The sequence below is a fragment of the Capra hircus genome, chromosome 14, assembly GCF_001704415.2.
Source record: "Capra hircus breed San Clemente chromosome 14, ASM170441v1, whole genome shotgun sequence".
In the NCBI taxonomy this organism is placed as follows: domain Eukaryota; kingdom Metazoa; phylum Chordata; class Mammalia; order Artiodactyla; family Bovidae; genus Capra; species Capra hircus.
The window spans coordinates 27204904-27230079 of NC_030821.1; the positions used below are offsets into that span (position 1 = coordinate 27204904).

Genomic DNA, 25176 nt, shown 5'->3' on the forward strand with positions numbered 1-25176 from the left:
CTCCTCAATATTCCTCATTATTTAAGAAGAAACAAAAATGGATAGCCATTATAGTGATTTTGGGTATCCACTCAGGAAAAAGTGAAAGAAAATCACAGAGGAAATGCCAGTTTTAGGATAGGTATTACACACATCTAAGCCAAGAGAGGAGAAGGCAATGGCCCCCCACTCCAGTCCTCTTGCCTGGAAAATCCCATGGACGGAGGAGCCTGGTGGGCTGCAGTCCATGGGGTCGCTAAGAGTTGGACACGACTGAGCGACTTCACTTTCACTTTTCACTTTCATGCATTGGAGAAGGAAATGGCAACCCACTCCTTGCCTGGAGAATCCCAGGGACGGGGGAGCCTGGTGGGCTGACATCTATGGGGTCACACAGAGTCAAACATGACTGAGTGACTTAGAAGCAGCAAGCCAAGAGATTGTAGACTTACCCTTTCTATTTTCAAAAAGTCTCCAGTTGTTGTAACACATGTTCTAAACTTCTAAATTCTAGATATATCTGGCATTCTTAAGGAGCTATGGGCAATTAAAATTAGTATTTAGTGAGTTTTGTATGATAACAGGGCTTCCCAGGTGGCACTAGTGGTAAAGAATCCACCTGCCGATACAGGAGACATGGGAGACACGGGTTGATCCCTGGGTTAGGAATACCGCTGGAGGAGGGTGTGGTAGCCCACTCCAGTGTTCTTGCCTGCAGAATCCCATGGACAGAGGAGCCTGGCAAGCTATAGTCCATAGGGTCGCAGAGTTGGACACGACTGAAGCCCCTTAGCATGCACGATGGTAACATGTCCATCTGTAAACGCTCACCAGCATTCACATCCTAGCTAATCTACCTGAATGCTTCTGTCTTCTTTACGTGTGTAAAGGCCTTTTAAATTCACTGAAGTGTTCAGAGTTGACCTTCAGCCTTACATGGCTCTATGACTAGAGAGAGTGAATTATTTCCTTTTCTTAAGGAAATAATATCTAAGAAAACAATAAAAGAATTAATCATTTATTATGAGGTCACATCACTCCACTTCCTCTTCTATAAAACCTTCCCAATTCTTCTGCATCTGATTGTCCAAAGTTAATCATTCCTTCCTCTATGTTCCGATACATTTTGTATCAAAAAAGCTCAGTAGACATTTATTGGATTGTATTGAATTAATTTGAATTTCTAAAAAACACTTAATAGTAAGATACTTTTGCTAATTTTTTTATATTTTCTATGTAGTTATGTTTAGCATACAAAGGATTCCTGGCGAATTATATTGGTCTAAAATTTCAATACCAAGACCCAAGCAAGATTGCTAGAAGCACTGACACACAATTTCCATTCAAGTTTGCATATGGAAACAAGTAAGTGACACTGTGAACTTTAAAATTTGTACTATAGTATATGAACTATAAATATAAATTCATTTCTTGTTTGTTTGTTTTTGAGAAATCTTACGCACCATGGGTCTAACCATGATTTTTCTGCCTTCTACATAAGTTTCCTTACAGAAGTAGTTGTGCCAAAAATAAATCTGTGGATTATGAAAATAAAAATTCTTTGTTTCATCATCCATGACCATTTAAAAGACAAAACAATAGTAAACCTTAGAATTTAAGTTATATATTATTAAATCTAACAGTGTTTCTAGTTACTGAAGGAAGGTAGAGACTGCTTTATCACAGTATTATGATTAGACTGATCATTGAAAAAAACAGTGAATGTGTGAATAAAATATTTTGATGGACATACCAAAGCATTCGTCACTTAGTCCTCAGTCGTGTCCAACTTTTTGCAACCCCATATAGACTGTAGCACACCACTGGACCACCACGGAATTCCTGCAAAAGGGGGTCTTAATGGAGGACTTTGCTTCTGGATGAAGAAACTGCTCCATTTCAGGAGCAGGCCATTTCAGGCTTCCTGCTTTCTTGATCGTCCCAACACTGTTTTCAAAATGTAGGGATCAGCTATTATTCCATACCTTCAGAAATGTGTAAACTCCAAAACACATATAAATATATTGGACTATAAGGGGAATTTTATTTGTTAAAGTTTTAAGAAAACTTTTTAGATGGATCTCCCATGAATGGGAGGGAAGGGGCGATGTAAGGAGAAAACCAGAGTTGCCTGTTGGTGCTCCCTGAATTCCATCAGGAGAAAACGAGATGCGCCCACTGGCCTGATGACAGAAGCAGTAACAGGAGATGGGACCAGACAGGAGGGAGCAGACAGAGCCAGTCAGAACTGTGGACTTGGATGCAGTATCTAATGATACACCGCACTTCTGTGCCCCAGCCCAGCTTTTTGTTGTTGTTGTTATGTATTTAGTTAAATCATATTTAACATTCACATTTTTGTGCAATGTAAATATCTATGGTGAGCTCCTAAAATGTACCATTATTATGTTTCCTTTTTTCCTCCCTTCTTTCCTTCCTTCCTCCCTTCTTTCCTTCCTTTATCCCTTGTATGTATTTTTTTTATTTAATTTACTTTTTATTGAAGGATAATTGCTTTACAGATTAATTTGAAAGTTTTTAAGTTTTGCCAGTGCTTGTAGCTTTCTCCTTGCAGAAGTGGGATGACCTTTTGTTAAGAAGGGAAGTTATAGTCTTTGGTTTAAAAAAAAAAATGTTGTGTTTCATGCATAGCCTTCTGGCATCATATCCTGAGCATATAGCCCTAATGACCTTCAGATCTTCTGCTCAGTCAGATGAAGTGGGAGCAACTGGGAACCAATTTTAGATACTGGTGTCAGAATCTCTAATCTTGAGGTAGGAAGCCATAGTTGAAATGTAGGTACCCAGGAGATGTTTGTCAAAGAGGAAATATTTAAGAAGAACCTTTCAAAGAATGGTTCAGAACACATAAAAATTCTACCACTGAATATTCCTTAGATTGTTAGACTAAGCATTAAAGGATACTTATTTGTGTTTTACCCCAGGAATAAAATCTAGAATCATGCTTTCATAGGATGTAAAGAAAGAAAAAAAATTTTTATACACCAAGACAGAAAGTTCATCAGATACTGAAGTTTGGTAAACTTGACGTAGACTTCGAAGGGCAGAGAGCTGAGGGAGCTCTGTGTATGAAGTGGACTGTGTTGGCACAGAACTATAGGAGGCTGCTCTCTGAGAAAGTTGCAGGACACTCTTGAGTCTTGTTTTCTAAGAAAAGCTTAAGATGAGTCAAAACCAATTCCTCCCTGCCCTAACAAAAGAAAAGTAACTTTCCTGAATTAATGCTTTAAAAAATGTCCTTTTCCTGACAGTTCAAATTTCACCCTTATATGACGTTGCTTAAACAGAGTATGGCTCTTATGTTTGCGCTTTGGGCATGTTTTATACATTTGATCCATCTTTATCTGGGGCTTCCCTGGTGGCTCAGATAATAAAGAATCTGCCTGCAGTACAAGAGACCTGGCTTCAGTCCCCGGGTCTGGAAGATCCCCTGGAGAAGGGAATGACAACCCACTCCAGTATTCTTGCCTGGAGAATTCCATGGAGAGAGGAGTCTGGTGGCCTACAGTCCATGGGGTCACAAAGATTCAGACACAACTGGGTGACTAACACTTTCTCTTTTTTACTTCATCCTTGTTTTCCACAGAAGATGAAGAAGATAGGCAGTAAAAGAGAGAGGCAGAGACAGATAGAGAAAGACAGAGTATTGAAGAAGGTGTTGGTTTCCCCTCCCATGCATAAATATATCTTTGAGGCTATTACAACCATTTAATCCAATATATAAAATGGGACCAAAGTTAGCTCCTGGAATGAATGAAGTGACTGAGAACAATGCTGCAATTTCCTAGGATAATTATTGAATCTGAAGAGGCTGCAGTCACTCTCTGTTGGCCATCACAGAGGAGGAAGCAATGCCAAGGGTTAAGGCAGCCCTCTCCATGTTAATAGGCAAGGAGCACGGAAAGCCTGTGCACAGAAAGAACGTATCCCACTGTATCATACTCAGTTTGATTGAAATCAGGGGTAATCTGTGATGGATTATTGTTAAGCAAGAGTCTTTCTTGAAGGGACATCCCTCATGCCCAAATTGAACTATGGAATCACAATTTTAATTTTGATCACCACCTCCTATATGCATTTCATTCTTCTTATTGCAGCAGGATTTTGGAAGATTTCACAAATCTCAGTTCTTCCATGTTAGTCACACTGTCGCTGAGCACATCACTAAGTAGTTCTCCCTTTAGCCTGCAATGTATCTGCTGTGCATTAATGTGAAGATGCATTACAGTTGGTGAAATCAATGGGCTTCCTTTATCCTAAATGCCACAAGATCTTGCAACAAGAAATACCATGCTTTAAAAAAGGATCGTTCTCTGGTTAAAAACTATTAATGTTACCAATGAAAGCAAAGTAAATTCTCCTGCTCCTAGCTGGTGTTTCTAGACCTGCTCTTATGTAGGTAAGACAGTCCATTTATAGATCAATTAGGTGTGTTAGCATTTGTTTATTTTCAATGCATTGTTAGTATCAAAAAGTGCCGCTTTTTCTCAAATATTGTCTCCAAAACCAGTGATGTGTGTAGCTGTAAATCCAGCTTCAAAATCCCAAAGATAAAATCTGGTTTTCCCTTAGAAAATGAAATTATCTAGCCACAAAACACAGAGAGTACTGTTTGCTTAAGTTTTGATATTGTCTGTAGTCTCTATTTCTCTTCTAAAGGGTCTGGCTCAGTGGGCCATTTTTTCCTAAGTAGTTTTTAGAACTTCAGAATCATATAATTAGTCATGGAAGTCTGCTTAGAATCCCAAAGTACTTTATAAAATTAAAGAGCACTTTAATTTAATGTAGTTCTGCATATAATTTTTTTAAATGATGCAGTCTGAGCTTTGATGCACTAGAAATGTACTCAATGATGAATTTGCAAACCATGGAGTTTCAAAATGAGAATAGAAGGTGCTCAAAGAAACTAACCAGTTGATCATTTCATTGGTAGCTGGTGCAAAGACTGTTGTTAACTTGTATTTAGTTATTTGAATGGCAGTATTTATCTCTTTATTGCAAACTCCAGTTACTGAATTGCTTTTGTAATTTATGAGATTCCAATGCAATTAATATTTAATGGAACGCTGACTCTAAATTTAGAAGGTACTGTGCAACCATTTGTATGGATTAATAACTTCTGCAATGTTTGTGCCTTAGTTATAGTGGACAAGGCAACTCCACTGAGCTTTTTTGGAAGCATTATCAAGTTACAGCCTTGCCTCTTACTATTGGCTGAATTCTCTGTTCTATCCCTGATAAATATATTTTCTTTACTAAAGTGATTTCATCATTCTTGTGTCTTATTTCTATATGCTTTCCATCAAAGTGCATGCTCCTTAGTTGGCTTACTTGTCACTGTAGAATGTTGCTTACATTCCTATGCCTACTGCCAAGGCTACAAATAAAAGCTATCTTTGCAACATTAAACCTTTCCCTGCCAGTGTAAGTTTCTGCCTGCTATCCCTTGTTGTGACTGCTTCTCTGTGCCATTAAAGTATGCTTATACTCTTCTTGTGGGAAAAGAAAGACTTTTCTTCCTTAAGATTTTAATGTGTTTTATAGTGTATTGGTTTACATTAAACATTGTAACTGAACTGTACATCTAATTAAACAACCATATTTCAGCTGGACCTACACTTGTATAGACCTTCTGGATCTCATACAAACCAAATACACTGGGACAAGTTTTTCTCTTCAGAGGATTAGCTTGCAGAAAGCATCAGAATCACAGTCTTTCTATGTGGATATTGTATACATTGGACAGACATCTACGATGACAACATTGGATGGTACATAGTATCATTTCATATCTAAAACAAAACTTTTAAACCTATTTTATATTAAAATCTTATCATAGATGTTATTTATATTCTGTATCTTAGATAGAAATGTTAAATTGTTTATAGTATTGTGGCTTAAATCATATTTTCAGTGAATAGGGCCAGATGATTATTCTAAAGATGAACGCATCCTTAATGCAAACTTTGTCGGTATAGAAGGAATTAGCTTTATAGTTCTGGATTCTATTTATAGATAAGTACACTGTGGAAGGGCTTCTCAGGAGACTCAGTCGGTAAAGAATCTGCCTGCAATATGGGAGACCTGCGTTTGATCCCTGGGTAGGGAAGATCCCATGGAAGAGGGCATGGCAACCCACTCCAGTATTCTTGCCTGGAGAATCCCCATGGACAGAAAAGCCTGGTGGCCTACAGTCTATGGGGTCGCAAAGAGTCAGACATGACTGAGCGACTAACCACCACCGTGCTGTAGAAAACATTCTAATTTTGCCTAGTTTGATTTTTGAGAAATGAATCACCAAGCTAGAGATCTGTTCCTGAAAGGCAACTATTGCCATTGATCTCTGTCTAGTAAGAATGAGTTAAAACTTTCCATGGTCTTTATTGTGATAATTAGTAAAAATATAAATGCAAATCTTATTTCTGATAGTTTTAGTATTTCTTTCTAGTTATGTCAATAGACTCATTTATGTGAAATGTGCTAATAAGATAATAAAAATTAAACTTCAGTCTTCAAAAAAATGAAAGTGAAGGTCGCTCAGTCCTGTCCGACTCTTTGCGACCCCATGGACTATAAAGTCCCTGGAATTCTCCAGGCCAGAATACTAGAGTGGGTAGCCTTCCCCTTCTCCAGAGGATCTTCCCAACCGAGGGATCAAACCCAGGTCTTCTGCATTGCAGATGGATTCTTTACCAGCTGAGCCACAAGGAAAGCCCAGTCTTAAAAAAAAAAAAAAAATCAGTCTAATTCCAGTCACCTCAATAAGTGACTTTTACCATATTTCAGAGGGGTTTTGAAATCCTTTTCTTTGAAACTATTTTAAAACTAAATGTTACTAGTAAGAATAGTAACATTTAGTTTTAAATATAACATTGCTTACAGTAATGTTACTATCACTGTAAGAATCACTCCTTTTAAATCCACTATCACTGGACCTTTGTGATTGGTGGAGCACAGAAGACAGCTGATTTGTGCTGGGTTAAAGGCTCAGGTCCTAGTGAGCACCATATTCAGGGACCTATGCCAGAACAAAACTAAGTGGCCGGCAGAGGGCTGCATGGAGCCCAGAACTTGGTGGCTTTTCAGTATTTTGTTTTAGACTCGTATATCAAAAGACTTCAAAGCTTTATGTTCTAGAATTGAAACCAAACCTCACAAACTACTTACCTTAAGGTCTTTCTAAAAGTTGATTTCAAACAGTTTATTCCATGACACATGGATATTATTTGATGCTTTCTTTTGTTAGCAGCAGAAGCTATGCAATTTTATTTCCCATTACTTTGTTTATTTGTATTCTTTAGAAATGTCAAAGAGAAGACTTCCAGCATTAGCAAACAAAGGAATATTTTTAAAGGACTTTCAGGTGAATCAGACCAAAAGTAATGGATCAAGTATAACCAACCAGTATTCTGTCACCATGACATCATATAATTGCAGTTATAATATACCCATGATGGCTGTGAGCTTTGGGCAGGTAAGCTTAGAATTTTACAAGTAACTATCTTCAACTTATGGAACATTAGCTTTGACCTAGTAAACATAAAACATTATTATGAATAGATGACACATATTAGATATCTTTTAATAAGACAAGACAGTTATTCTAAGGATTAAATGAAGATTTAGAGGCTTGAAATTGAGCATGAATTTTCATATTGACCATGAGAATTCACTTTAAACATTAAAAATTTTTTAAAGAAATGTATCTATGGGGAAAAAAGCAGGAGAAAATAACCTTAAGAATCAGCTAACCAGATTTAAGTTTTAAATCAGCTAGCCAGAATTTTCTCTGTTGATGTAAAAGAAAAGGCTGTGGGCTCTCCCAATAAAGATCTTTGAACAGAGATTACTGAAAGAAAACTTCTGCATTAGGTTGTTAAATTGTTTCTGTTATAAACACTTTTTATTATTTGTATAAAAATTGATACAATGGGAAAGAGATGTTTTTCCATAATTCCAAAAGGATCTAAAGAGTTCTTTTATACTGTTTGAGTATGAGATCTGTGTTAAATGTTACAGTTATGAGAATTAACGTTACATTTAATTTTTAAAACATCTACAATTAGTTATATAACTTCCCACAGCAAACCAAAACCAAGTATACGGCGTTCAAAATTCAAGGTTAAATAATAATTAAATATTATAATTTGAGTCTCACAAAGAACTTTCTGTTAAGTTTTATGATCTAAAAGACTAAAACACTATAAGTGTTCCACAAAAATTGCTTTTACCCTTTCCAGACCCAATGTTTTAGTCTTAGTATCTCTAAGATAAACATCTTATGTTTTTCAGTCTTTGAGCTGTCTAACAAAATGTGTCATATGTGTATGTGCACATACTTAAATGTCCACATGAATGAATTGTTTTAAAAACTAACTTTGGGATCATTGTAGACTCATGTGCAGTTGTAAGAATTAATACAGGAATATTCCCATACTTTTCACCCATTATCCCTCAAGGGTAGCATCTAAAAGCATAACACAATAGCACAACAGGAAAATTGACTCTGATGCAGTTTACCGACTTTATTTGGATGTTATCAGTTCTGCATGGTTTCATTTGTGTGTGGTGTGTATACATACGACCCGTACACACAGCTCTTTATTGCATGTATAGATTCCGCTGACCACCACAGCACAGTTCCATCCTGAGAATCCCTATGGATACACTTTCATATAGCCACACCACCTACCTCCCTTTGCCACTGTCTTATATCTGGCAATAATTATTTCTAATTGTGGCATTTATAATGTTACATAAATGGAATTAGACTTTATATAATCATGCTAGCATTAAGTCTTTTGATATTGACTTTTTTCACTCTGAGTAATTCCCTCGAGATCTCTCCAAATTGTTGTTTATATTAATAGTTTGTTCATTTTGATTGCTGCTGCTGCTGCTAAGTCGCTTCAGTCGTGTCCGACTCTGTACGACCCCATAGACGGCAGCCCGCCAGGCTCCCCCGTCCCTGGGATTCTCCAGGCAAGAACACTGGAGTGGGTTTCCATTTCCTTCTCCAATGCATGAAAGTGAGAAGTGAAAGTGAAGTCTCTCAGTCGTGTCCGACTCTTAGCGACCCCATGGACTGCAGCCCACCAGGCTCCTCCATCCATGGGATTTTCCAGGCAAGAGTGCTGGAGTGGGGTGCTATTGCCTTCTCCGTTTGATTGCTGAATAGTGTTTAATGGTATGGATGCAACATAAGTCTATTTAACCACTTAATTCTTGAAGGACATTTGAGTTGTTTCTAGGTTTTGGCTGCTTGAATAAAGTTACTATGAACATTCATCTGTGGGTTTCCATGTGACATAAGTTTTCATTTTCTGAGTTAATTGCCCAACAGTGTAATTATGGGGTCATGTGACAAACACATGTACAGCTTCATAAGAAACTACCATACTCTTTTCCAAAGTGGCTGCAGCATTTTACCTTCCCATCAGCAATGTATGAGTGATCCATTGTCTGCATGAATATGCCAGCATCTAGCATTATCACTATTTTTTGTTCCAGCCATTCTGATGTGGTATATACTATTAGCTCATTTTGGTCTTAATTTACATTCCCTGATGGCTAATAATGTCAAACACTGTATATGTCCTTCTGTGATATCTGTTCATCCCTTTTGCCAGTTTCTAATTGGACTATCTTCCTATTGTTGAGCTTTTAAGGTCTTTCTGTATCCTAGATGTAAGTCCTTTTTCAGATGTGTGCTTTGCAAATATTTTCTCCCAGTCTGTACCTTGCCTTTTCATGGTCTTCATGAGGTCTTTCACAGAGCAACAATCTTAATTTGATGAATTTCAGTTTATCAAGTATTTTCTTCTATGAATGGTGCTTTTGGTTTCAAGTCTAAGAACTCTACTTTTAGCCCTAAGTCCTAAATATTCTTCTTTGCTTCCCCTAAAAGTTATACAGTTGTGCATCTTACAATTAAGGCTATGATCCGTTCTGAGTTAACTTTTGTATAAGATACGAAGTTCTAGGTCCAAGGTCACTTGTTTGCTTATCCCTGTGGTTGCACTAGCACCGTTTATTAAAAAAACTATCTTTTCTCCATTTGAATTACTTTTATATCTTTATAAAAAAAATCAGTTGGGCATATTTGTGTGGATATATTTCTGGATTCCACTCCAGTATTCTGGCCTGGAGAATTCCATGGACTGTATAGTCTGTGGGATCACAAAGAGTCGGACACGACTGAGTGACTTTCACTTTCACTTTTCTCTATTCTGTCCCACTGTTCTGTGTGTCATTCCTTCCACCAATAATACCACACCCTCTTGATCACTGTAGCTATGTACTGAGCCCTAATGTTGGGTAGAGTGATTCTTCTTACTTCACTCTTACTGTGAAAAATTGTTTTAGCTATTCTAGGTCCTGTGTCTTTCCATATAAATTCTGAAATAAGCTTGTTAATACCTACAAAAATCTTGCTGGTATTTTGATAAGAATTGCATTAAACCAATATATTCTTTTGGAAGGAACTGACCCCTTTACCATATCGAGTCTTCTAATCTATGAATGCAATTTTTCTCTCCATATATTTGATCATCTTTGCTTTTTTTCCCAACATATTTAACTTTTTGATTACATTTACCAGCATTTTGTAATTTCAGGTCAGATTCAGTACACGTTTTGTTACATTTATATGTAAGTGTTTCATTTTCTTTGAGGTCGTTGTCATGGATCTTATGTTAAGTTCAGTTTCTCCATGCTTGTTATTTTCACCTAAAAATATGATTGGTTTTTGTGTGTTGCTCTTGTATCTTGCAGGCTTGCCAAAGTCCATGACTTTTTACAAAGTAAAGGCGCTTATGTAATCATTTCAAGATAAAGAAAATCATTAGACCCCTGAGAACCTTCTTTGTGCCTTTTCCTTGTCATTAGATTATTTGCCCACAGCCCTAGATAACTACTATTTTAACTTTACCAACATTAGTTAGTTTTGCTTTTTTAACTCATCATATCAATAATAATACACTTGTCTAGCTCAATGAAACCAAGCCATGCCTGCCGGGCAACCCAAGATGGGTGGGTCATGGTGGAGAGGTCTGACAGAATGTGGTCCACTGGAGAAGGGAATGGCAAGCCACTTCAGGATTCTTGCCTTGAGAACCCCATGAACAGTATGAAAAGGCAAAATGATAGGATACCAAAAGAGGAACTCCCCAGGTCAGTAGGTGCCCAATATGCTACTGGAGATCAGTGGAGAAATAACTCCAGAAAGAATAAAGGGATGGAGCCAAAGCAAAAACAATACTCAGCTGTGGATGGGACTGGTGATAGAAGCAAGATCCGATGCTGTAAAGAGCAATATTGCATAGGAACCTGAAATGTCAGGTCCATGAATCAAGGCAAATTGGAAGTGGTCAAACAAGAGATGGCAAGGGTGAACGTCGACATTCTAGGAATCAGCGAACTGAAATGGACTGGAAGGGGTGAATTTAACTCAGATGACCATTACATCTACTACTGCGGGCAGGAATCCCTCAGAAGAAATGGAGTAGCCATCATGGTCAACAAAAGAGTCTGAAATGCAGTACTTGGATGCAATCTCAAAAATGACAGAATGATCTCTGTTCGTCTCCAAGGCAAACCATTCAGTATCACAATTATCCAAGTCTATGCCCCAACCAGTAACACTGAAGAAGCTGAAGCTGAACGGTTCTATGAAGACCTAGAAGACCTTTTAGAACTAACACCCCCAAAAGATGTCCTTTTCATTCTAGGGGACTGGAATGCAAAAGTAGGAAGTCAAGAAACACCTGGAATAACAGGCAAATTTGGCCTTGGAATGCAGAATGAAGCAGGGCAAAGACTAATAGAGTTTTGCCAAGAAAATGCACTGGTCATAGCAAACACCCTCTTCCAACAACACAAGAGAAGACCCTACACATGGACATCACCAGATGGTCAACACCGAAATCGGATTGATTATATTCTTTGCAGCCAAAGATGGAGAAGCTCTATAGAGTCAACAAAAACAAGACCAGGATCTGACTGTGGCTCAGATCATGAACTCCTTATTACCAAATTCAGACTTACATTGAAGAAAGTAGGGAAAACCGCTAGACCATTCATGTATGACCTAAATCAAATCCCTTATGATTATACAGTGGAAGTGAGAAATAGATTTAAGGGCCTAGATCTGATAGATAGAGTGCCTAATCAACTATGGACTGAGGTTTGTGACATTGTACAGGAGACAGGGATCAAGATCATCCCCATGGAAAAGAAATGCAAAAAAGCAAAATGGCTGTCTAGGGAGGCTTTACAAATAGCTGTGAAAAGAAGAGAGGTGAAAAGCAAAGGAGAAAAGGAAAGATATAAGCATCTGAATGCAGAGTTCCAAAGAATACCAAGGAGAGATAAGAAAACCTTCTTCAGTGATCAATGCAAAGAAATAGAGGAAAACAACAGAATGGGAAAGACTAGAGATCTTTTCAAGAAAATTAGAGATACCAAGGGAACATTTCATGCAAAGATGGGCTCGATAAAGGACAGAAATCATATGGACCTAACAGAAGCAGAAGATATTAAGAAGAGGTGGCAAGAATACATGAAAGAACTGTACAAAAAAGATCTTCACGACCCTGATAATCATGATGATGTGATCACTCATCTAGAGCCAGACATCCTGGAATGTGAAGTCAAGAGGGCCTTAGAAAGCATCACTATGAACAAAGCTAGTGGAGGTGATGGAATTCCAGTTGAGCTGTTTCAAATCCTGAAAGATGATGCTGTGAAAGTGCTGCACTCAATATGCCAGCAAATTTGGAAAACTCAGCAGTGGCCACAGGACTAGAAAAGGTCAGTTTTCATTCCAATCCCAAAGAAAGGCAATGCCAAAGAATGCTCAAACTCCCGCACAATTTCACTCATCTCACATGCTAGTAAAGTAATGCTCAAAATTCTCCAAGCCAGGCTTCAGCAATACGTGAACCGTGAACTCCCTGATGTTCAAGCTGGTTTTAGAAAAGGCAGAGGAACCAGAGATCAAATTGCAAACATCCTCTGGATCATGGAAAAAGCAAGAGAGTTCCAGAAAAACATCTATTTCTGCTTTATTGACTATGCCAAAGCCTTTGACGGTGTGGATCACAAGAAACTGTGGAAAATTCTGGAAGAGATGGGAATACCAGATCACCTGACCTGCCTCTTGAAAAATCTGTATGCAGGTCAGGAAGCAATAGTTAGAACTGGACATGGAACAACAGACTGGTTCCAAATAGGAAAAGGAGTACGCCAAGGCTATATATTGTCACCCTGCTTATTTAACTTCTATGCAGAGTACATCATGAGAAACGCTGGACTGCAAGAAGCACAAGCTGGAATCCAGATTGCCGGGAGAAATATCAATAACCTCAGATATGCAGATGACACCACCCTTATGGCAGAAAGTGAAGAGGAACTAAAAAGCCTCTTGAAAGTGAAAGAGGAGAGTGAAAAAGTTGGCTTAAAGCTCAACATTCAGAAAACGAAGATCATGGCATCCAGTCCCATCACTTCATGGGAAATAGATGGGGAAACAGTGGAAACAGTGTCAGACTTTATTTTGGGCGGCTCCAAAATCACTGCAGATGGTGACTGCTGCCATGAAATTAAAAGTCGCTTACTCCTTGGAAGAAAAGTTATGACCAACCTAGATAGTATATTCAAAAGCAGAGACATTACTTTGCCGACTAAGGTCCATCTAGTCAAGGCTATGGTTTTTCCAGTGGTCATGTATGGATGTGAGACTTGGACTGTGAAGAAGGCTGAGCACTGAAGAATTGATGCTTTTGAATTGTGGTGCTGGAGAAGACTCTTGAGAGTCCCTTGGACTGCAAGGAAATCCAACCAGTCCATTCTGAAGGAGATCAACCCTGGGATTTCTTTGGAAGGAATGGTGCTAAAGCTGAAGCTCCAGTACTTTGGACACCTCATGAGAAGCGTTGACTCATTGGAAAAGACTCATGCTGGGAGGGATTGGGGGCAGGAGGAGAAGGGGACAACAGAGGATGAGATGGCTGGATGGCATCACGAACTCAATGGACGTAAGTCTGAGTGAACTCCAGGAGATGGTGATGGACAGGGAGGCCTGGCGTGCTGCGATTCATGAGGTCACAAAGAGTCAGACACGACTGAGCGACTGAACTGATGTACTCTTTTGTTTGATATTATAAGATTCATGTTGTTGCATACAGCTAGCTGAAGTTTGTTCTTTTTCCTGTACAGTATTCCATGGTGTTAACATACAACAATTTATCTATTCTGTTGATGGGCTTTTGCACTATTTCCAGTTTGGGATTATTATAAATAAAGCTGCTCTGATCATTCTTGCACATGCCTTTTGGGACTTACATTTGCTCATTTGTGTGGGTGATAGGACTTATAACTTTAAATTCCACAAGATTAACAGGGATCAGCAGCCAGAGAATATCATCTTCACTCTTAGAGTTACAACCTATGAATGTTTATCACACACATTGCGTCTGTCACTTGGCACTCAACATTGGCACTTAACATTAGACAGGTATTTCCTGAGTCTGGATTAAGCACTGTATTGATCATATATTTCTTTATGTCATTAGTTAAGTTTTCAAGTTTCTGTATGCTATTTCTTTAAAAAGGTTTTTAATTTTTTGATAGCCAAGACCATGTTTCATATTTCTTTGCTTCACCACCCAATGTGATTAGCATTGTACCTTGAACAGAATGCCTGCTCAATAAATATTTGTTCCTTGAGTGATGGTGGGCACTCTCTGAATTAATGAGGTATTACTGTGGTTCCAGCTGATTGCTGCACAGGTGACTGCGTTGACTTGAGCCTCATTAGCGCAGCCACGTCGGTATGGCCTGTGTTGATTTATGTGACTCTCCTTAATGTTCTGAGGAGTCCTGAATACCTGAGGCTCATTTATGTCATGTCATAGGATTGTACCCTGGTGAAATAGAAATCGTGTTCACCATTGTTATATTTAACCATTTTATCAATATTTATTTTGGAAATTAGAGAATCACAAATGAGACAGAGAATGAGTCTGTTTATAGAGGAAATAACTGGCCCGGGGAGTCAAAGATTCGTATTCAAAGAATTCAAGCAGCATCTCCGCCTCTCAGGGGCAGCTTTGACATTCACGCGTATGGACATGTTCTCACAGGTACATGAAAAAGTCCGTAACTTTGGTCTATCAGTTGAACTATACTGATCTAGATAACCATCATAAACATTTCAGTGTATTTCTTTTTAATATTATTTCTTTATGTAATTTATAGAGTTGAAATCTTCATTAATGTAAGACTAAATTATTGAGAACAAATGACATTTTCATGTTTTCTTCATCACCTCACCAGATACCCTAGGTTAAATTCCCAAACATTTGTTTCTCTTTTATGGCCATAGCTTTTTGGTTACCTGTGAAATTGTTTTTCTTTTAAGTATTTGAGCCAAGGATCAATGTCTGAGGTACATAACTCATGTAATTTTTGTTTCTAAGAAATATGTAAATTTGTTGCATAAGGAATATGAAAATTTCATTTTTTTCCATATTGGAGGAGAACAGTTGGTTTACAAGTGATAAACTACATCTAATGTATGTTAAAGGTGACCATGGGTCTTCCCCAACGGCTCAGCAGTTAAGAATCTGCCTGTAATGTAGGAGTCGTATGAGATGTGGGTTCGATCCCTGGGTGGGGAAGATCCCCTGGAGGAGGGCATGGCAACCCACTCCAGTATTCTTGCCTGGAGAATCCCATGGACAGAGGGGCCTGGTGGGCTACAGTCCATAGGGTTGCAGGGAGTCAGGCACGACTGAAGCAGCTTAGCATGTACAAGAGTGATCACGGTTTTGTGAATTTTTGATTCCCACTGTTTGCCGTCCTTCTGTGAATGCAGGTATCCCCGCTGCCGTGTCGGCTGCAGATTTGCAGTTTGCTCTCCAGAGTCTAGAAGAAGTGGGACAAGTCTCAGTGACCCGAGAGGGAGGCTGTGCTGGATACTCATGGCGTGTCAAGTGGAGAAGTACATGTGGAAAGCAGCCTCTCCTGCAGGTTCCCTCACATCACCTGGGTTTTGTTTTCTTCTGTGTGTTCTTTGCTTATTTGCACCCTTGCCTCATGCCAAAGAGACCTGGAGACTGTGTGTATTTTAAAAGTGCAAATGATAGACTAAACATTCAAGGAATTCCTTTCCATTCCTTTCCATAAAAGGAAATTGAGGGAAAGAAGATTATTCAAAATTAAGTTGACCAGGTATTCTCTTTTGTGGAGAACAGCTGTTGGTGCTTTATGCCTGACATCCTATGGGGGAAGTTCAGGAATTTATGGAATAGAAGACCCTTGACAGGAGCAGGAAGAGCACAGGCAGGGCCAGTCTCAGAACTAAATCTGCGTAAACTGTGAGGGAAGGCATTGTGTAAGGGGGAGGGTGTACTGCGGATATACTGTACGGGGGGCCAAGCATAATCTGCCTTGCTGTCTATAATTCTGTCTATTCACTAGAGCTGTATTCTGGGTCCTTGGATAGTTTTCTGGTTCCAAAGATGACCTTTTCAAGTTCATAACAGAGCCACACTTTTAAGTGTTCATCTAATGACTTTCACTTAGAGTGTGGTCGGGAGTACGGGAGGCAAGTCACATTTAGAATATGTGAAGGTGAAGGGTCTGGAAGAGACTTTGGGCTCAGATGGTAAACATCAGAAGCGTGCTTTCTAGTGATGATGAGAGTGTGAGAGGCGCTTTTATCCTGATGTACTATTGGTGAGACAGTAAAATCGGTAAGGCCATTTGGAGGATAATTTAGTTGCATCTGAATACATAAACCTTATGATTCAGCCATTTCAGATCTATAACTCCATTCTACTGAAATAATAATACAAATAGAAAATGAGATAGGCACAGAGTTAGTCAATGTAGCATTATTTGTAATAATAAAAAAAGAAAAAAAAAACCTAGAAACTGATGAAGTTATATTTTCTGCCAGTGGTAAAAATGAAACCAAATCCCCATCAAGAGAAAAATAGTTGTTAAAATGACACAAACTTAGCATAAATACTGTGCAGCCAGGTATGCTGCTGCTGCTGCTACTAAGTCGCTTCAGTCGTGTCCGACTCTGTGCGACCCCATAGACGCAGGCTCTAATGTCCCTAGGATTCTCCAGGCAAGAACACTGGAGTGGGTTGCCATTTCCTTCTCCAGTGCATGAAAGTGAAAAGTGAAAGTGAAATCTCTGTCGTGTCCAACTCTTTGCGACCCAATGGACTGCAGCCTACCAGGCTCCTCCGTCCATGGGATTTTCCAGGCAAGAGTACTGGAGCGGTGTGCCATTGCTTTCTCCAGCAGCCATGTATAGACCCACATATATTCACCTGAAAGGATGTCCTTGACAAAAGGTGGAAAAAAATGCAAAACTGCTTTGGGAAAATAACAGAGGGGACTCAAAGAAGTATATAAACGTAGAATATAATATGCCATAGACTGTATGGATGTCATACAGGTGTGGGCCTTATTTTAAGAAAGCACATGTCCTGAAACTAGACATGTTTCCTGGAATTAGACATGTTCCTGAAATTAGAAAATCCTGTAACTGAGACATCTCCAATGACTGACGTCCCCTTGGTACCTCTGCGGGCGTCTGCGCTCTCTCCCTTCGTTCTTCTCTGACCAGTCTCCTCTGCTCGTTCATCACTTCTCCTCCTGGTCCCTTTGGCTCCAGACCCACCATGAAGACTCCCGTCTCTTTTCTGGCCTCTGTATGCATCAGAAGGCTACCGTGTTAACAGTGCAGCTTTGGAATGACCAAAGTATGCCCATTGATCCGATTTGGTTTCATTTTTACCATTGGCAGAAAATGTAACTTCATCAGTAGATGAAAAACCAGGGGTAGTCAGAGGCCAAAACTGCTAAAGGGGAAACATTGACTTTTGGGTGGAAAGAAGACCACATTTTTTCAATTATTTAAGGATCTTTTATCAAAATGGTCATTTTCAGAAAAAGCATAGAATATTTTGATGAAATCAAATTAATAAATTCGTGTTTCTCAGATATATTTTATTCTAAATATTCAAGTTAATTTTAGCCATTTAATGCAAGTTGTGGCTGCTGCAACATATGGTAAAGCTATGATGTTACCAGTTTTTCCTTTGGTAGATTTATTATCATTTTTGAAGAGGCTTCTTTTTCAAAAATGTGACCAAATGGTTTTGAAATTTTTTAATCTTCTGGCATTTCACTTTTAACCATCCTTACATTTAAAAAGAAAAACTTGTGTGGTCATATTTATCATAACATTTCTAGTAAAATAATCTTATCTAAAAATAGATCAACGATTCCAACATTTTTGGAGAAAATGCTAACATGACGGTTACAAAGATAAAGGAAGGTGGCTTATTCAGACAGCACGTACCAGGAGACCTACTTCGTACACCCAGCAAACAGCCACAGGTATTTTTAAAAGTTTCTTCATAATTTTAAACATATAACTATTTTGTAATAAATTTAAGACCCAGTAAAATTGAAGAGATGACATCTTTATTTTCATGTGACTATTTGTTAACAGAGGATCAATTCAATAATATTATTTCATGACTTTTGGGAAAATTATTAATATCTTCTTCATGATAAAAATGGATTTTAAGCTCTGCTGTTGGTATCGAAAATATATCCTTTCATTTAGTCTTTGTTGTGTCTCTGTAAAGCGATTATTAACCTTACCACTTACTGAGAGGGAGTTAAAGAGTAAGGAGTTTAGATGACTTTCTCAAGAGCAACCTTTGCTTTTATCTATGGCACTAATTACCCCCAGGGCATAATGTTCATTTCCTTTTTTTGGTAAATTTATAGCCTTACGCAACTCTCTGCCCTACCTCTGCTAGAATGTAAGTTGAGTGACAACAGGAATGTCATCTGTTTTGTTAAATGTACTGTCCATTTACAGCTGTGCCTAATATAATGGACACATTTGTAGAATGAGTCAATGAAGTGTCAAAGTAGAAAAATTATGAGTAGAATAGACTAATTTTTGGAAACCAGCAAACTAGCAAAATTCTATTACTTTTCTAAATCCTACATATATTCTGTTTAACCATGCTACCTCTGTTATCTCTGTGTTTGTTTATTTGTAGGTTGAAGTCTATGTCAATGAAATTCCAGCTAAATGTTCAGGCAACTGTGGGTTTACATGGGAGCCCACAACTACTCCTCAAATCCGGGCCATAAACCCTTCCCAAGGTAATCTCTTGCTTTCGAATTTGGAGTGTAGGGTGGAAGACAGCAAAAATGTAAACTCTGATAGTGGTTTTTAATTTCTAACTAAGGCAAGCAGACAGTTCTACATAGTGAAAAAAATGTATCAAATCAGAAAGCTATGGAAAGATCATTAATTTGGGGGGGAAAAAATATCAGTGTTGACATTGGACTCACTAGTATTCTACTTTTCCCATTTCACCAAGTTAAAATCAGTATCTAAGATTTCTGATATCGAGGCAGTTTTGTTAAACTCTACTAGCTAGGGTTTTAACTGGAATCTTTCATCATAGGAGATATAATACTAAAAGATCAGTAACAGGACAACTGCTGTTTAATAAAAGAAAACAATTAGGCCCTAGATTTGAGAATAAGGGAAAGAAGAATTATTGCCAAGAACTCAGTCTAGAGGGACGCATCATGAAACACTTTCATGGTATGTGATTGCTTTTTAAAAATATGATTACACTTTATGTTTGAACTCCCAAGGATTGAAGTAAACAGAATGACTAAAGATTGTAAGGGATGGCTTTTTTTCAGACAGAAAGATAAGCTCAGATACTGTAATCACTTATTTAGTATTGATGGCTAGTAGGAAAACTCACCTGCTAATTATGTCAGCAAGCAAAAAAAAACCCATTGAAATCTTTCAAATATCACATTATTATGTTGAAAGAATATATTCTTCAGACATTTATCATAGTATTATAATTGTTATAATACTGTTCATAATACTTTTTTTGTAGTTTTTTTTTTAATTTTTATTTTTACTTTATTTTACTTTACAACACTGTATTGGTTTTGCCATACATTGACATGAATCCACCACGGGTGTACATGAGTTCCCAAACATGAACCCCCCTTCCACCTCCCTCCCCATAACATCCCTCTGGGTCATCCCCGTGCACCAGCCCCAAGCATGCTGTATCCTGCATCGGAGATAGACTGGCGATTCGATTCTTACATGATACTTTTTAATGTAATTATTATACTCATACCTTTTTATAGTATATAAATTCATGTTATCCCAAAGTTAGTATCACTACTGTAAAACCTTCAGAACTCTCAAGAATAAAGATTTCGTGAACTTTAATCTGATTTTAGTCCTTTGATACTCTTATTTTTGAATCCATCTTTTATTTTGAATGGATTTCCACTTTTAAATTCCACTTTGATATTCTTAGTTTTGAATACATCTCTGTATTTTGTAATGGATTTCCACTTTTAATTCTTGAAGATAATATTTCTTACTCAGTTAATGTGAAGTACCTTTTGCCACATATTAAATGTAAAAGTAATTTAAAAAGTAAGTATAAATACTGCTATTATACACCCATTTTCTCCCCAATGAAAATTTAACAGCTGTTAACACTTGTCATATTTACTTCTAACCATCAGAAAGAAAATATTATAGAAACAGTTATAGCTGTCTCTAAGCACTATGCTCAGTGCAAGTGCCCTACCACCTTCTCCAGAGGCAAGCACAACAATTAATTTTGTCTGTATTCTTCCATGCCATTTTAATTACCCTTTGTGTATAACACAGACATGGTAATTTTTCCAGTTTTTTAAGTTTATCCTTGAGCTATTTCATTGTATATACCACTTCCACCTTACTTTTGTCATCCAGCATTTGTTTTGAGAAATATATGGTTTTATGCATATGTAATTAATCAGTTTAAAATACTTCATAGACAAACCAATTTATTTGTTCCTCTATTGATGGACATTTAGACTGTTTACAAGCTTTTTCGTTTTTGCCCATGACTGTATTGAAGTTTCGTAAGCAAATCTACTATAACATACATGCTAGAACTTCTTTAGGATTTGCATCCTATGTGTGGATTACTAGGTATATGTGTATTCACTTCATTAGGTGACCAAATTGCTCCCCTAACTGATTGTACCTCCAGTGGGTATGAGAGCATCATATTATCCACACCCTTGCCAATAGTTAATAGAGTTTTCTAATTTTGGTCAATCTGATGAGTGTAAGAAGTTGTCTCATCATTGTTTTTATGTTGTCTATTCCCTGGTTAGTAATGCACAGGAACATCTTCTATGTTTCTTGGACATTTAGATTATTTCTTCTTCTGCAAATTGCTTGTTAACATCTTTTATCCATTTACCAGATTGTCTTTTTTCTATCAACTTGCACTGTGTATTATATATTATGTTTGTCAATTCTTTGCACATGTCTTTTCCTAGTGTATCACTTATGATTTGTTTTCGTATCTTATTCATGGAAACATTTAATTTGTGTATGTTTTCCTTTATGGTTAACCGTGGCTTTTTGTATCTTACCAAATCCATCTCTACATGAAAGTCTTTAAGGTATTTGACTATGTTTTTTTTCTAAAATTTTGAAGTTTTGACTTTTCATTCTTAGCTATTTAAATCCATGTGAAATCTATGTTGCGTGTGATGTTATATAAGTAGGGTGACCATTTCATTAATCGATCAAATCTGGATACCTTAAGAGTCAATGGAGAACATTCAGTATAAGATCCTGGGCCAGAGAGTATAAGCCTGGAATAGCCCAGGCACTTTAGGATTGGTGTCATTCCAGCTTAAGTAATCATATCTTATTTCAAATGGAAAGTGTCCATTACATTACTTGTACAGTTTATTCTTTTTTCATGAGTTTGTGATGGCAGTTCTGTCATAATCTAAGTTACCGTATGGAGATGTCTGTTTAATTTCTTTGTCATAAGAATAATTTTCCTTTACTTATATCATTCCATACTTTGAGTCATATAATTCTTTCCACTAATCTCTATCAACACACAAATTCCAAACATGAAGCAATGTGCAGTAAAAATGGGAAAAAAATACCATTGCTAAATAAATGTTGTTTTTCTCTGCTTGCTTAAAGGTTTATTATTTATATAATTTAGAAGGTAGGGTCATTTTCCTCTGAAATATCTGATTTCAAGCAACAGATTCTATGTTTTGTCATTTTGATATTGTCATTTATATTTATCATTTTCAGGGTCTTATGAAGAAAGCACAATTCTAACGATCTCGGGTTCAGGATTTTCTCCTAGTTCATCTGTCTCAGTCTCAGTTGGGCCAGCAGGTTGCTCTCTTCTTTCTCTGAGTGGTAGGTTCTTTTAAAATGATTATTTTTGAGTCTAATTGTTTTTCTATAAGAGAAAATAGAATCAAAGAGCAGTGTTACAATAATAATTTGCCGATAGAGCTCCTTTGTGGTCATGAAATTGGGACACTCCTCTAGATAAATACTTTATCTTTTTAATCTTTGGTTATAACAACAGACTCATTCTTGCACTGTTGTGTAGTACCTCTATCCGTAACAGATGATTTTTGTTCTTTTTCCCCTCATGAAGAGATTACACGAAATCTTTCCTTCTTTGCTATGTCTCTGGAACACAAAAACACATAGATTGCTGCTCTGATATTCCGTGATCCCCTCTGCTCATGCTTTGAAAATGTCACATTAGTCATAGCAAGAGGCCATAGCCATCTTCCTGGACTTATAGTCCAGAAGAACCTCTACGCATTAATATAGAACTTAAATATCATTGATACTTTCTACTCATGGAGATGAGGAACATAACTATTTATTTACCTAAAAATTCTCTTTCATGATCCTAGTTATTTTCCTTAATTTTAGTAAGTTTAGATTATATAAGCAAATTCATCTTCTGTATCATTTAAGTCTTTTCCCTTTGCACCATGTGGCATGGGGATCTTAGTTCCCTGACCAGGTATCAAACCTGTGCCTCCTACCTTAGAAGCACAGAGTCTTAACCACTGGACCCCCAGGGAAATTCCTCATTTAAATTGCTTTAAATGTGCATCTTCTACGGATTCTTGAGACCTAATATCCAATATTATTATATTGTATATAACAATGATGTGATGACGTGCACTGTACTATAAATACATATATACTGTTCTAAATGAAGAATAGGTTTTTTCACTTAGTTTTTGATAGCTTTTCTTGTTGAAACCTAGTATTTTACTCAGTTTGTGACATAAACAATTTATTGGACCAAAATCTTTAAATTATTGATGTAAGTTACCTTATATATTAGGATTTAAAATTGTTATTATCATAACTTTTTTTGCCACAGTAGTACTCACGAGCAAATTGTTTACTCTGCCCTCATTCTTATTTTACCTTCCTCTTTTTCTGGGAGGGTCTGATTCATAGCATTAGGTAGATTGTAAAGGTTTTCCTCCCATTAATATATGAGTAGTTTTCTTCAGATATGTTTCTTTGGAATATAAAAATGAAGGCCACTTTTATATTTGCAAACATAACATGTCAGTAATTTTATACAACAAAAACATTTCTTGACCATTTTCTTCTTCTTTTATCACAAGAAAATGAGATCAAATGCCAGATTCTGAACGGAAGTGCTGGGCGTTTCCCAGTTGCTGTGTCCATCGCTGATGTTGGACGAGCACGGAATGTAGAGGAGAAGGGATTCCACTTCACTTATCAGAGTCAGATCTCACACATCTGGCCTGCTTCTGGAAGCCTCGCAGGTAACAGTTACTTGTTTCAAACAAAGGAAAATGGCCCGTATTTCCATCATTCATTTCATGGAACTATTTCTAGAACAGGGTGAAGGGAGAGGACTCCAAACCTTCCTCGTACAGAACAAAGGAAACACCTCATTCGGAAGGCACAGTGATTGCCTGGATGACTAATTCTTTTGTTTCTTATGAAGCACAAGTCAGGGTGACTGCTTCTACTATGTCTTAGGTTATTGAATTAATATCATCAATTATTACATGTTTCTATAATAAGCTCATTAATTATGTCAAGATAAGATTTATTAGTTATTATTCTGCTTACCAACTGCTCCATTTGTAATCACAGTCTCAGTGGAGCTACTTGACCCAGAAAAAGTTCCAGGAATAAATCTGGGAAAGGGAGGCTGATGCAGAAGATGAAAGAAAATAACGCATATTTCCAGTCTTGCTTTATTTCTTTTGTGTTTTGTTTGCTTGTTTGTTTGATCATGCTTAGTTTTGGATTTTGTGCTTTGGCCTTGATCTTTTGGGTGTGTTCTCTGTTTATATTTTAGGTTATTTTGATTTTGTTGAGGTTTTTAATTTACTTAAAAATAATTCACTCTCATTTCCCACTAGTTGAATAAATACAAATAGCATCATTTCTGTTTAGTGAATAAATACAAATAGCATCATTTCTGTTTAGGATGAAGAAGACACTATGGAAAATAGCAGTTGCTGCTATTGATGTCCAGAATCAAATGTTAGTTGCAAATCTGTGTTATTTCATTCAGTCACCTAGCCCAGCCCCTTTACAATTCCAGGCTCTGTAGCTCAGGCTATGTGGTCCTTGATCTACTTGCCAACCCATCTCTTGGATGATTAGACAATTCTTGAATGATGAGTTAGATTACTGCCAAAGTGTCTTTTTGTTATTGTTAATCTATTGTGTTTTTGTTGTTACTTGATTTCGTGTTTTTACTAATGAAGGTGGTACTCTTCTGACTGTATCTGGATTTGGCTTTCATGAATATTCAAAGGTATTAGTCGGAAATGAAACCTGCAATGTAATTGAAGGGGATTTGAATAAAATAACCTGCAGAACACCAAAAGTAAGGCATCCAGTTTTGGTCATTCTTTTCTAACTCTGAAATTGTGCGAATTAAGGAGCATCTCAGTAGAGGGTGAAACAAATGTCTTATTTACTACCTAATGAGTGCAGAGGTTCATTATGCTCTTTAACATTTTTCTGCCGAGATCCAAATACAAAATATATGTCCACAATCTAGATACTTAAGATCATTGAGGAAGAGAGACACATAAACTAATGTTAAATAGCGTGTTTCATTTGAAATAATAGAAGTAAACACACAAGTGAAGATAAAATACAGTGGGAAGAGGATGTCAGAAAGAGTTTCATGAGCAGGTTCATGTCTTGTCAGAGGTGGAAGGATGATGAATGGG

At 37.3% G+C, this 25176-nt stretch overlaps 1 protein-coding gene across 1 annotated transcript in view; it reads left to right on the forward strand.

Moving 5' to 3' along the window:
* The window catches only part of PKHD1L1 (polycystic kidney and hepatic disease 1 (autosomal recessive)-like 1), a 179905-nt gene that overhangs the window by 51704 nt on the left and 103025 nt on the right, over nt 1-25176 (forward strand). The window contains exons 21-30 of the mRNA XM_018058351.1: nt 1220-1344; nt 5608-5771; nt 7302-7474; nt 14996-15143; nt 15878-16032; nt 18301-18423; nt 19104-19209; nt 22217-22327; nt 23578-23742; nt 24703-24824. Coding sequence (XP_017913840.1) covers nt 1220-1344; nt 5608-5771; nt 7302-7474; nt 14996-15143; nt 15878-16032; nt 18301-18423; nt 19104-19209; nt 22217-22327; nt 23578-23742; nt 24703-24824 — 1392 coding nt within the window. The remainder of the gene's footprint in view (nt 1-1219; nt 1345-5607; nt 5772-7301; nt 7475-14995; nt 15144-15877; nt 16033-18300; nt 18424-19103; nt 19210-22216; nt 22328-23577; nt 23743-24702; nt 24825-25176) is intronic.